Source organism: Botryllus schlosseri, chromosome 6, assembly GCF_051294905.1.
Source record: "Botryllus schlosseri isolate E-star chromosome 6, Bs_hap1, whole genome shotgun sequence".
NCBI lineage: Eukaryota > Metazoa > Chordata > Ascidiacea > Stolidobranchia > Styelidae > Botryllus > Botryllus schlosseri.
In genome coordinates, this window is record NC_137241.1 from 28,345,535 (window position 1) to 28,359,245 (window position 13,711).

Here is a 13,711-nt window from a genome sequence, read left to right on the forward strand (position 1 = left end):
AAAAAGCTCGATTAACGTATACGTTTTCTTTGTAACCTTCACCACGAACAAAGAAGCAATCAATTTTAATGTGAAGTGTAGGGCTTGTATCATGCTATTTTACGGCGCATATTTTTATTTAATGCCATCCTTTTTAGGAGGTACAGAACTTCAATATACAATTGGGTAATCATCAGCAACAAGTAGAGAATTGGGAAGAGCATTTTGAATCAACAATCGTATCACAAAATATGTTCAATTTTTAGATGATACAGGAACTTCTTTTGTCGACACAGCCTTGGCTGGTGCATTTTGAGAGAGGTCGATATTTTTAAATTCACTTACAAAATCTATAGAGTGGGAACCAATGATACACGATATCCAAATCGAGCACAATAGTCGGATTACCTCAATAACCATGTAACAACAGAAAAAAACTACATAGTAGCCTACATACAGAGAGGTTGTATCTCATAAATACGCGATATGTAGAGCTAGGAAGAAGGTGTTGATACAGCATAAGATGTGCTTCTTTCGACTGAAGTTTGGGGGTCAGAGAGCGTTTTACTATTTTTGATCCATCGGTCTTACATCTCCTCCTATACCCTTGCTAACTCAATTTAATATTTGTTTCTCTTTTTATGCAGTAAGTGCGACAACGCTTTTGAATCAATTGTCTGGCGTGGAGGAAACAGGGAGATTTGTGTTGCCATCTCCTCTGTATCTCAGTGGTAATTTCGATTCCAATATCACCAACATGCATTCTTTTACCATTCCCGATGGTAACGTTAGTAAGGCATGGGTGGACTATGTAGGTAAGTATCGAATGAACAGCGTAACATCTAATAGACTGTATTTACTTTTCTTGTTTCATACAATTATGCTTCTATTCAACCCGGTTATCAGTGTGTTAATGTCTGGCACCCGGGACGTGGTCCACGATTGAGGGGAGGGCGTAATCTACAGAATTCTTCTTCTTTAATTGACTGCGAATTATGTCTCAATGAATTCGTGCCTGCCATCACTATTCATCATTGGTGAACGTATGCGTTAGCTCGAAATTGGTAGGAACTTATGCGTCATAGTTAATTGCATCTAACTATATACAATAACGCTATCTCTGTTTCTGGGTGCATCTATTACACCATCGTCAAGTTACCATATTTTGACCTAATAAGGGCATATATCCATTGGTCATGAGAGTGATTTAGTTGGCACATGTTGTGTGATATTACATTACCATGATGTATAGAGTGTAGGCCAGTGTTTCTTAACCTTTTTTTTCGCTCGCACCCCTTCAGACTTTTATCAAAATTTCTCGCGCCCTCTGTCCATTTTCAACACAACCTCTGATAATACCCATATTAAAATCAAATTGACTATCGCCTAGCGGGAGGAAAAACTATGGGTTGATAGAAGACGAGACAATACTCCGCTCTTCGTTGGTTTGCAACATAATTCTGGGTTCTCGATTGCGTATAGGCCAAGTGTCACAATGCATCTCGTAACCCTGATTTGATGGTTCATACCCCAAGGGGTCTGTGGACCTTTAGTTAGGAACCCCTTGGGTAGGCTATTTGGTGTGTAGAAGAGTATCAATCCATAATATTATTTACTAATGGTTAATTATACATTCACCAATGTCTAAATATTATTATTAACTACCATGGCCGACTATAGCTTCTTTGTTATTCTGCAGATTCAGTTGCCAAGTCCGACGCCTTTAAGCCGATATACACCACAGACAGTGGGTTCTCAATAGACTTAACGGGGGTTGCAGCTTCAACGGGCGGTAACTACACCGTTTCGATTTCGGACATGGAAGGCAATGAACAAGAGTTTAATGAACGGAACGGCGTGATATTGGCGTCTGATCTTCGGGCAAACGAAGAGTACAGCGTCGAATATGTATTCTTTAATAAGAATGGAGACAGATTGACTTCCAATAGAAAAGTAACCACAGGTATGAATTGCCAATTATACAGCAATGGCTGTAGCGGTGGTTCGCAGCCTTTTCCGACTCATCGCCCCCTTATCAAGCTCGCCAACCATAGTTACGGATCCGAAAAAGGGTATATAATAAGGGACATTTATTCACCTAACTCTGATCGCTGGTGAACTGACTAAATGAAAGTTTGTCTTACCAAGTAGGTGTTCGGGAAACCAGTTTCCGCGTCAATTTACGTTGGGTTGACCTTTTTCTTTGGTAAACTTTCGCGTCATATGAAGAATACGCCATTATCACGAGTATTTTGGGCCGTTTCAATTAAATATATCTGACTGGCCGTTTTAACATTTTTGCTACCCTATCACCTACCATTCACCTCAGAACATCGACCACTGGGGGTGATATCGCCCACCTTGAGAGTTGGGAACCACTGGTCTATAGCAGTGGTTCTCAAGCTTTTTCACTGTGGGAGCCATTTTATGAACCTCAACTCTGTCGGGAGCCGCATGATGGCACGAATAACGTAATTTATTGAGAATAGAAAAATATCATCAAAAATGGTATCAACGAAATGGTGTACGGCTAAAATAGCGACGGCCTTAATAGCGACGGCCAAAACACCGACTGGCCACAACAGCGACGGCCATAACAGCGACGGCCAAAACCGCGATTGGCTCAAACAGCGACGGCCAAAACAAATACGACAATTTCCCCAGACGACACTGTGACAGCGGGCACTCCCCATACGGACAACTTCCGAAACGACGTTACCCAGCCACGTCCCTTCACCGATGGTATACCGAGGTATACCCTTCACCGTTGAAGCCGATTGCGGATGATTTACAATTTACATTCTTCCAGATAGTAAATAGATAGTGATCACCACAGATTTAGCGTCACAACATGTTTATTGAGACTTAATCCACAATCTTTCTGAGTTCCGAGAGCATGTGAATTGAGTTTGGATGAACAAGGCGTGACGCTAAATCTGTGGTGATCACTATCTATTTTGCAACTTAGTGCGAAACTTGAAATTGAATTTGATTTTTCACAAGTTTGTCATAACGAGGTTTCATCGTGGAGGAAGCTGTGCACAAGAGCTGTTTCAGATGACGATCAGTCAATCGGTTGCGATATTTGCTTTTGATCCTCACTAATTTGCTGAAAAGGGCTTCACATACATAGGTTGAACCGAACATGCAGGCATTCTTCGATGCGTTAGCTATCAGGTTGGGGTATTTTTCTTCAGGAACAGCACCCCAAAATTCAAGGAGTCCATTGCTTTGAAACAACAGTCGCAATTCTATATCGGACTGCAAGTCCAGCAGTTCCATCTGAAAAATATCAGGGGCAGTGGCGGCATCTACTGCCATTGGGTTTGAAAATATATTCATCAGGGGTACGGAATGATGCATTCCCTCTATTCGACGTTTAAACCCGTCAATCAAGGTACTAATAACCTGGTCATATGTTTTGAATGATCCATTCTGTCGGTGGTTTGAAAGCGTTACAAAATGTGTCGTAACACCCTCCTCTAGGTGCTTTCTCCAAAGACACAATTTCTCAATGAAACCAGACACTGTCCCGTACCAGGCGTGACAGAGCTTGTTATTTCCTTGTAAGTTCCGATTTAGTGACGACAGGTGTGAGGTAATATCCACCATGAACGCCAAGTCAGCAACCCAGTGTTCGTTTCCCAACTGAGGGATGTCTTTCTTTCCTTCGACAAATATTTTAATCTCAGGAAGTAGCGCGTAAAATCTTTTGAGGCATGCAGCTCGGCTTAGCCATCGTACAGCGGTGAACATGATCAAGTCTCCATGGTCAGCATCAATATCGGTGAGAAAAGCCTTGAATTTTCGATGGTTAAGTGCGTTTGCTCGAATCCAATTTACGGTCGATATTACTATATCTGTCACATTGGACATCTTTAATGATTTAGCAACAAGACTTTCCTGGTGTATAATGCAGTGTTGCCAAGTCACAGCGTCAAGATTCTGTTCAGCACGCCATTTGTTGACGAGTCCTTGAAGACCTAGATTTTTGCCGAGCATTGCTGGGCAGCCATCTGTCGCCAATGAATATAATTTCGATGGGTCTAAATGCGCTTCTTGAAGAGTAGCATGAAATTCACGAAACATGTCGGTTCCCTTCGTTGTGCCATGAATAGATCGCAAAGTAAGAAACTCCTCGCAAATCTTGAAATCTGGCATGACTCCCCGGATGAATACAGCTAATTGCTCTATGTCGGTAATGTCGTTAGTGCTGTCAAGAGCAAGCGAGTAGTAAGAAAAATCTTGCGACTTGTGAATAAGTTGCTCATGCAGATCTTGGGATATGCAATCGACACGACGCGTTACTGTATCATTGCTAAGCTGCAATTTTTTAGCTTTCTGCTGAATGGCAGGAGAACAATTGTCTTCGGTAAACAAAACAATAGCCTGCTTCGTAATTTCGCCATCAGAATATGGCTTCATATTGCTGGCCAATAGATGACTGATCTTATATGATGTTATTGTTACCTCTTCGGGTTCTTTTTTTTTTAAAAACATTTTTCCTTGTTTGCTACGCTCTGCTTTCAGACATTCTAACTTCCGTTTCCTTGATTCACCTTGATAGACGTCGTATTTTCCCGCATGTGTTTTATAATGCCTCTTAACGTTGAAAGATTTTACACCGTTTATTATTATAGGGCACAGAAGGCATTTCGCTTTGCCGTTTTCCTCAATTTGAAAATACGCCTCTTCCCATTCACTTTGAAAGGCCCGATTTTCTTGCACAAGGGTGCGAGATTTCTTTGCAGGTTGATCTGAACCTGACATTATCATTGAACCAAAGTCTCCGATATTTTCTAACGGTTGCCAGTAAACTCGCCCCAAAGTAAATTCGGCCCAGGCAAATTCGGCCATTACATCAGTAAATTCGGCCCACCGAGAATATTGTATTAAAATGTATTACCAACCGTTAACATGAATTAATTACATAATTATACTATTATTAAGTGATTTGGATGTCAGGGTATGCGTAGATCGCGTAATCACGGGAGATAGCGCGGATATTCACGGGGACCGAATTTACCGACGGCCGAATTCACCGGTCAATTCACTGGTTACTCGGTCAATTCTGCCCTCGGAGAATTTTTTATAAAAATGTATTACCAACTATTATTGTGAATTAAGTTCATAATTATATTATTATCAAGTGATTTGGAGAACAGGGTATGCGTATAAATACATATATGTATATATTTATGCCGATGTTTATGGGGCCGAATTTACCGACAGCCGACTTCAATCGGTATATTCGGCCCTCGGAGAACATTGTGTGAAATTGTATTACGAACTAATAATGTGTATTATATTACATAATTATAATATTATCTAACCTGAACCCTAACACTAATCCTAACCCTAATTCTAACCTAACCCTAATCCTTACCTAACCCTAACCCTAATCCTAACCTAACCCTAAACCTAACCTAACCCTAATCCTAACCTAACCTAACCTAACCCTAATCCTAACCCTAACCTAATCCTAACCCTAACGCTAATCCTAACCCTAAACCTACTAATAACTAATAACTAATAATGTGTATTATATTACATAATTATAATATTATCAAGTGATTTGGAGGTTAGGGGGTAGGTTTAGGGTTAGGATTAGCGTTAGGGTTAGGATTAGGTTAGGTTAGGGTTAGGTTAGGATTAGGGTTAGGTTAGGATTAGGGTTAGGTTAAGATTAGGGTTAGGATTAGGTTAGGATTATGGTTAGGTTAGGATTAGAGTTAGGTTAGGATTAGGGTTAGGGTTCAGGTTAGGTAATGGTATTGTAACTGTTATTGTTACTCTGGCCCTGGCCGAATTTACCGAGGGCCGAATTTACCGACGGCCGAATTCACCGACGGCCAAAGTGACCGAGGGCCGAATTCGACGGGCCGAATTTACTTTGGGGCGAGTTTACTGGCAACCTTTCTAACGCTATCAAGATCAAAGCAAAGAGTAAGAAAATAAAGTACCTGCAGTTACCCCAAACGTTGATTGTCTTATTGACCGAGTCTCTTGTCACCCGTATTCTAATATGAGCCGCCGTCTCGAGCGAAATAAACTTCGCCCGTCTCATTACAGACACCTGATTAGGCTTAGGTCAGACGGTCAGAGCCTTCAGTAAAGCAGTAAAGGTTCGGATTTAAAGCCTACCGAAATTACTATCGGTAATGTTACGTCACAACCCGTACAACTTGTATTACGTAGGATTCTATTGTGATCAGGGAATGACCTTCGCGTCAGTAAACGTGAACATAAACGTACATTTGTTGTGTTGAAGGCGCGATTTATTTATGATCATGAATAATTAGAATTTCCGTAGAAGCATCAATGATTTCACATCGTTAGTGAGAGCCGCACGGAGAGCAGTCGAGAGCCGCATGCGGCTCGGAGAGCCGCGGTTGAGAATCACTGGTCTATAGGGTTCAATATAGGCTTATCTTCTGTGATTTTATTCCAACCTTCAGCCGGTGTCGATTTCGCCTAGCTTTTAGAAGTCACAATCTTTATTAATATTATCAATATCTTCGTTCGACTTCTCTTCCATAAAAAGGTGGTATATTAATGTCTTAGAACCAGACAATCGAAGGCTGCCAAAGCAGTCACCGTTTGCGCTCAAGTATAGTAGCAGAAGTAACGCCGTCAATTTCCACTCAATTACTAGTAGAAATACATAAATTTCCGAGCCCTGACTATGAAGTACTAGGAAATGAAAATTTTGAAAGTTCTCAAGTAGTTTGGTATAGTCGATTTGGTTGAGACATCGCATACCTTTTGTAGTCAATCGAAGATGGCTACTATAAATATTGCAGAGTGTATCTTCACCACTAATGTAAATTGAATAAATCCATACCACAAATTGTGGGCCATTATCGAAAATATAGTCAGTTACCGTGATGGGGTGATACCGGGGCTATTTCATTCAGTGGTCGTGACAATTTCACTCGTAAAGTAATGGAAATATATCCCCGAACAGAATTCTACTTTACCTAATTTACCATTTATCTAAAATGTGGGTTGTTTCTCCTAGTAGAAGTGGAAACAGTTAAGAAAGATAACCACGTCAGTAAGTATAGCACAACTAGGATAACCCTACTTGAATACTTCGAAATACTAGGAGCAGCTCATGACTGATCAGTGATCACATCCGCAAAAAACATGAGGCTTGACATCCTTAAGGTCCACATATTCGTGCTGTCAATAGTGTATGGTGCTCGGAACTCATATACTCATACTCATTGCCCGGCCGCAGTCCTCAGTCGCAGACGGTCCGCGACTCATGAGGCACTATGGTGATCAAGTTTAGATACGCCCTCCCGCATTTCATGGTCTATAGTGTGTGGTTGCATTTTCGCTTCCCTTTCAGGACATCCGGGTATAGAATAAGGATCCCGCATATAGTTCCGCGTCAATTAGACAGATATTTTCGTATTGCTCACAAACATAAGTAGGCCTAAATGTGTGATGAAGCGCTTCACAACCTGTTTCGGATGGCGACCCACTTACAGCGCAAGGTTTATTGTGCGACACACAATGACATGGGATCAAACGAATGAAAAGCAAATTACCGCATGAAATTTACTCTCAATGCGGAAGTTGAACTAGCATATTCGATAACATCAGACCAAGTCTATGCTTGATTTGCTTTATTTTTTTTGCTTGGAAAATATCCCGAAATACCGAAAATTGAGGGACACTTGTTTTTATTTTTTATTTGAACCTACAAAATTTCTATACCATGAATTAGAAGGTTACGGACATTCCGTAATAACGAAAAGCTGCTTTCCATGACATGTTGAATTGAAAACTATGTAAAATTAATAAATGCTTTATGACCCACTGGCTGGGAAGCACTGGTTTAATGGACGCAGTGGTACCTTTCTCGACTCATATATAACGTGATTACTTTGGAAACCTCCAGAACATGTTTGATCTGACCCGCGCGGCTGCAGAAACTAACAGTGGCCTCATTGGAATCGAATGGTATGACGCAGAGGCGCGAGCGAATTACCATTCCTCGATAGTCAGTCGATTCCTGATTCGCCGATTTACCCCATCATGTGATCGTGCCTACTGTTCTACCGCTTAAAGCTGTTACCAGGGCTTCACTTATCTCACGAATTTGAGGGAAGAGCTATAATAACTTTTTTTTAATGCGCAATCAATTCGCTGACAAAAACAGCATCTCATGTTCTTGAGGCTGATCTCAAATTGAACGAATGCATTCACATTCTTATGTATGTTCGGTCGCGTTGGCCGGGTTACTCGCACGCGAATTCAGGAGCATCCAGCAATAGTCTTAGGTTGCTTCAGGACTGTGATGTTCATTTTAGATAATATGAAGTTCCAGATACCCGTCGATAGTTTGGTGATGATGTGTTCCAATGACTAATAAGGCGTTGTTGGGATTTTCCTTCTTGTCGGCAGACGTGTCACTAAGCGAGTGTTGACACGCTCGTCCGTTTCTCCTTCACGTGCCTGACAATTTGCTAGAATATCCGACAATAAGTCACATCGCTATGAGTCGCTTCTTGCTACTAAGTATGTACTCCGATTTATGACTACTATTGACATTATCCAAAATAGAATCGTGTATGGAAAGTAAGGCCAGAGCGATTTCGTTACAATTCAATTAGAGTTTTTGCTAATTCCGATAACGCACGGCCAAGATTGTAAGACCAGTCAATGTAAATCAGTGTTTCTCAATTTTTTTTATTGTCACGGACCCCTTCATATTCTTATGTATGTTCGGTGGTGTAAGCCGGGTCACTCGCACGCGAATTCAGGAGCATCTAGCTGGAGTCTTCGGTTGTTTCAGGACTATGATATCCATTTTAGATTGATGAAGCTCCTGCAGATAGAAATTGGTTTCGCCTTGCACTAATTACTCGAGTGCTTTAGATATTAAAGCACTTCTACTTCGCAATTTTCAGTTTTTTTAGGCAAAGCTAGGCCTCGAATACTATCAATGACTATACTTTGACCGCGTATGTATAAATATATTTAGAAATTGCATTCATGTTGATGCGATGTCACATGCTGGGATTTATAAATACCGGTTTATACGAACCGGGTCCTTTCACGGTTTTGCGTCATCCGAATTGTTTAATAATATATCCAACATATAACATAGACTATATACGCCACCTTTACGAATGAAGGAAAATTGAGCGTGTGATTTGTATAGCACCAAAGGTCTGCATAGCGCTCGGTGCCGAGACACGCAAGGACCGCGACCAAAGTGAAGAATGCAAGTGCCAGAATGGTCTGCACGGTGATCCGAACGAAGGCTGCCTACGTATGACCTTGGAAATTTCGAAGGATATTTGAATCGTCGAGTGAATTCCGAACTATCCCCATTTCAGGGCATTGCGGTAAAACCACGCGAGAATGGAACAACGAAACATTAAACTTTGATGAAACCGTCGTTGGAACAAAAGCTTATTCCACGGAAAAATGCAGTATGTAAAGTCCTAAGATTCCTAATTGTTGATTAATGCAATGTGCGAAGGATTGGACGCGAACCTTACAATTCCTAGTCTTCTTCTGAGCAATGCTTCTTAGCCGTTATCAAACGCGGATCCTATAATGTACTTGGTTGTGGCCTGGCCTCCATAACCTCGCAATTTCTAAAACTGATGCAGCACCTAATCTAAGTTGACTTGTGTCACTTCGCAAAAAGACTTGACCTGTCACGAACTCGGCATGTGGGAAATGTGGATTGACCCGTGACTGCGATCTAAATTTTTGAGTCAATTTCAAATGATGTTGGCTAAAAAATTTTCTTATGGATGTGTAAATGGATTGCGTATCGCATCATATCATTTCGTTTCAAGTGACTTGACTTGACTAGAGTCAAAATGTGCAATGACTCAATATGACCTTTGACTCGAAGGTAGTTACTTGTTCATGACACCGCGCTTGGCGCTCATGCATTATTGGCATAGCATGGAGGGGTGGTGCAAGACTTAGAAAGCCTTACACGGCAATATCTGTACCGTCCTTGTCCAGCGGCATATACACATCATGCACTCATGGTATGCATATGCAGTGGTGGCCCTACTAACGGGCCGCCCCCCAGACCCCCCTTTCGCATCTGTTATTATTATGTATCTTTCACCATGGCAAGGTTTGGCCAGATGCTGAATTCGGCCATTTCTATTATTGCATGTGCTATTATCCTTGATTATCCTTAATGCATGTGCTATTATCCTTGAAAAAAGCACGTAAACCAATGAGGGGGTCCACTTCGACCAGGGGGGGGGCGACCGCCCACCTCGCCCACCCCAAAATCCACCACTGTGCATATGCACCGATCGTGTGTATATATATTATGAGTCGGTGTATATGCCGAATAAACTTCAAGGATAAAAATAAACTACGTTCTCTCCTTTCCTGACTTGGAAAATGTCATCGCTTATATATCATATCGGTATATCTGGCCGAGGGTTGCTTACAAAGCTCACGGATGATGTTAACCGAATGAAACAAAATAAGGGTATAAGTAGGGATAGTGTGAACCTTTGAAAGGTTCAGTTTCGTGTGAACCCGAACCTTTTTGAAAGGTTCTGCGTGAACGCGTATGTGAATCTCATGACGTCACGTGACGTCACATTGCTAATTCCAACCGTGCATTTCAGTGAAGAGATATTGTGCAGGTATACACGATACCTAGCGACGACTTGGGATACATAATCCACAATGCTGAAGTACATATACTGACTTTTTAAACGTCGCCAAATGTATCAACTGAAGCAATCAAATGATATGATACCCCCATAAAATGAATATCTTTCGTCGCTTTGCCCGCTTCGCCAACTATTCCAACGAGGACTTGCAAGGGAATATAAGCTTAGGCCTTAACGGTCTAGAACAGACCGGACAATGTATCCGGCGTCCGAGTGTTGCTACGCTGATGTTGAGCAGAGTGTAGAACGGATTCACTAATTATACAACAGTAGCCAACACCCCAATCGCACGGATTTGGTTTTTATGATACAATAATCATATGAAATCGAGATGGACATCAGACAACGCTATCAATTTCATTGATTGGTTGAATTTAGCATCATTCGCTGACTACTTACAATACATGTTGCGTATATCGCTCTGAGGTGATGTGATTGCGCGTTAAGCTCACAGCAGAGATTCACTAGATATTCACAAACAGAAAGCGGGATATTTCGAGCAAACTTCTGTAACAAAACGATACGATTTTTCAGATTGTCAATGTGCATGCTCGTCTAGTCTTGTGCTGCCAGCGCCATGCATAGAGTGACCCGCAGTTGAAATGCAGTAAATTTCAACCAAAGCTGTTATAATGACATGAAAATTGTAATATATGAAAAAGGTTCACAGTACAGACCTTATCAAGGTTCGTTTGGGGACGTGAACCTCTCAATTTGGCAGGCTCACACACAGAACGCGAACGTGAACCTCACGTTCACACAATCCCTAGATATAAGGACATCAGGACAGATGTTATAAGACAATGAAATTATATGGTTGACCCCTTAGAACTAGCTGGCGGACCCAAAAGGGTTCATGGACCCCAGATTAAGAAACCCTACTATAGGGAAAGAGTTTATGTAGAACCTAATTGTATTTGTCTAATTCACATACGGTTATAACTTATAAGCTATTACCTATACATACCTTTTTACCTGACTAGCCCACTGCACAGTTAAAGCAGCCCAAAATGAATGCCGATTTTCTTGCTGTTTCGTAAATAGGATATTTTGATCGGACTCATTTAACTTCATAATTCAATCAATTTGTATTTTACCATTTACGAAAAACTACGTATCACCAGAACCTAAAGGGGGCTCATGAAAACAAAATCGATTCACCTCCGTGTGGATTGTCGTCACCGTGTGGCTTGTTGTCTTTGGCTCATTGGAAGGTGTGTGAAATCAACATGTCGTGTCAAAAATGTCGATTCGCAGCGTAAGCTATGGTGCAGAGGTGTGCTGTAGAAGTACGTCTAATTTGTTGTGCCTGACAATGCACAAATTCACATTATTGCATTTACCTACGTATGCGCGTTATTCTTCTTTTCAAAGCATATACCACGCCAGTCTTTATTTCATCGTGCCAGTTTTTAACTCTGGAAATTTGGAATCATTTCAGGTCATTATAGACGTGCCAAGGCCTCCATGGAGTGTAAAACTGGAGGCGTGTGGGATGAATTTGTTTATGAGTCACATTCATGCAGTAAACCCGTGGACGAAATTATACAGGATGTGAGAATCATTCCACTGGTAATCGTATAATTCTTTATGACCAAAATGTTCCATTACAGGTTACCGTTCCAGAGGATGTTTCGGCGGAAGACTTGAAGAATATAACTGATGTTTTGCAACTCGCGACATCAGGAGAGACCGCGCCTTGGACATCGGTTACCCGTACCGCAGACTGTATGGTAAACGTGTCTAAAGCAATTGGCATGGCAAAGGTAATTTAAAATTGAATATGATACGTATTGATTGATTCTTCATTATCTGTTATTTCCATATGGGTATATGTAATTTTAAATCATGCTACTAGCGATCACAACTGATCAGTGCCGCGGAGACTCGAGACTTTAACTCTATGGCGTGGTATTCGATAGAAGTTCAGTTAAGCCAGAACTGGGGATGTTATGGTCTGTTGGTCGAATTCGGCTCGGACCTGACTAATACGATGCCCCCAAAAGGTTGATTATAATTCAGACAATATAATGAGCCATAAATATTAATGCGCAGAATAAAATCACAGGCTGTATAATCTAACGCAAAAGTTTGTGCATATCACCGACGTAGTCTATGTAATATGCGCAATCCGTAGTCACAATATAACCGATTTGACAGAGCATGCTGAAACGATTTAAGTTAAAATTTATTAAATCTATACAGTGCAATAACACCAATGAGCCCTTGAACTATATTATGCGGACACAGTTGGGCTGGAGCTGAATATGACAAATACATACATAAAAACGTATGAATCTACAGTAATGTGAGAATTCCAAGTTACAGATAAAAACAAAATTTAACATGACTAATTGACTAACCTTGGTTTGGTCAACTTCAATAATTGCAACTTTCAACCTCAGAACAGTTTTCGTATAGTGTTGTCAGCACAGTTCGGTGGTATGACAACCGCAATGTAACGGTGTTTATCATTTTTGGATAACAGAAACCAGTTTTGGAGGTTAATGTGAATAAAGAAGAGTTGAAAAAGTTACTTTTTTTTACCATTGATCTGAATAAATATTTTTGTTTTGTTAATGAACCCTCACTTTCTCATAACCTTTTTGCTGCTTTTGCAAACAGTGTCAATCGCTGCTGTCAATTTAGAACAGTGGTTCCCAACCTTCTTGTCTTCATCTCCAACTTAAGATATATTCCGAGTCTTCATTCGCCACTACCCAAAACATTTGTCATTACGGAGCAGCTATCTGTTGTTTGAGTACACAAGACACACCAATGTAAACCAGTATGCAAGACAATCGCCTATTACTGCGATATATAACTAAGGTTACCATACGTCCTATTTTTGACTTTTTTGAAAGTGTCATCGGAGGACGCCCTTTTGTCCTATTTTTTGAGATTTTGTCCTCTTTTTTGAGAGTTTTGGTCATATCTATAGCAAAACCGTCTGAGATGGCGTACATCAGCACCGAAGTGACGCCCCGACGGTTATTTCGGGAGGTGAGCGGAAAGTTGACCTTTTTTTTTAGTCAACCACCCGACAATGTGGT

The 13,711-nt window shown here is 41.0% G+C and overlaps 1 protein-coding gene across 2 annotated transcripts in view; it reads left to right on the top strand.

Annotated features, from left to right (window-relative positions):
* Positions 1 to 13,711, top strand: part of LOC145441979 (uncharacterized) — a 36,849-nt gene that overhangs the window by 10,495 nt on the left and 12,643 nt on the right. For both annotated transcript variants that reach the window (XM_080319940.1, XM_080319941.1), the window contains exons 5-10: positions 627 to 794; positions 1,679 to 1,942; positions 9,158 to 9,268; positions 9,336 to 9,431; positions 12,100 to 12,212; positions 12,272 to 12,424. In XM_080319940.1, coding sequence (XP_080176066.1) covers positions 627 to 794; positions 1,679 to 1,942; positions 9,158 to 9,268; positions 9,336 to 9,431; positions 12,100 to 12,212; positions 12,272 to 12,424 — 905 coding nt within the window. The remainder of the gene's footprint in view (positions 1 to 626; positions 795 to 1,678; positions 1,943 to 9,157; positions 9,269 to 9,335; positions 9,432 to 12,099; positions 12,213 to 12,271; positions 12,425 to 13,711) is intronic.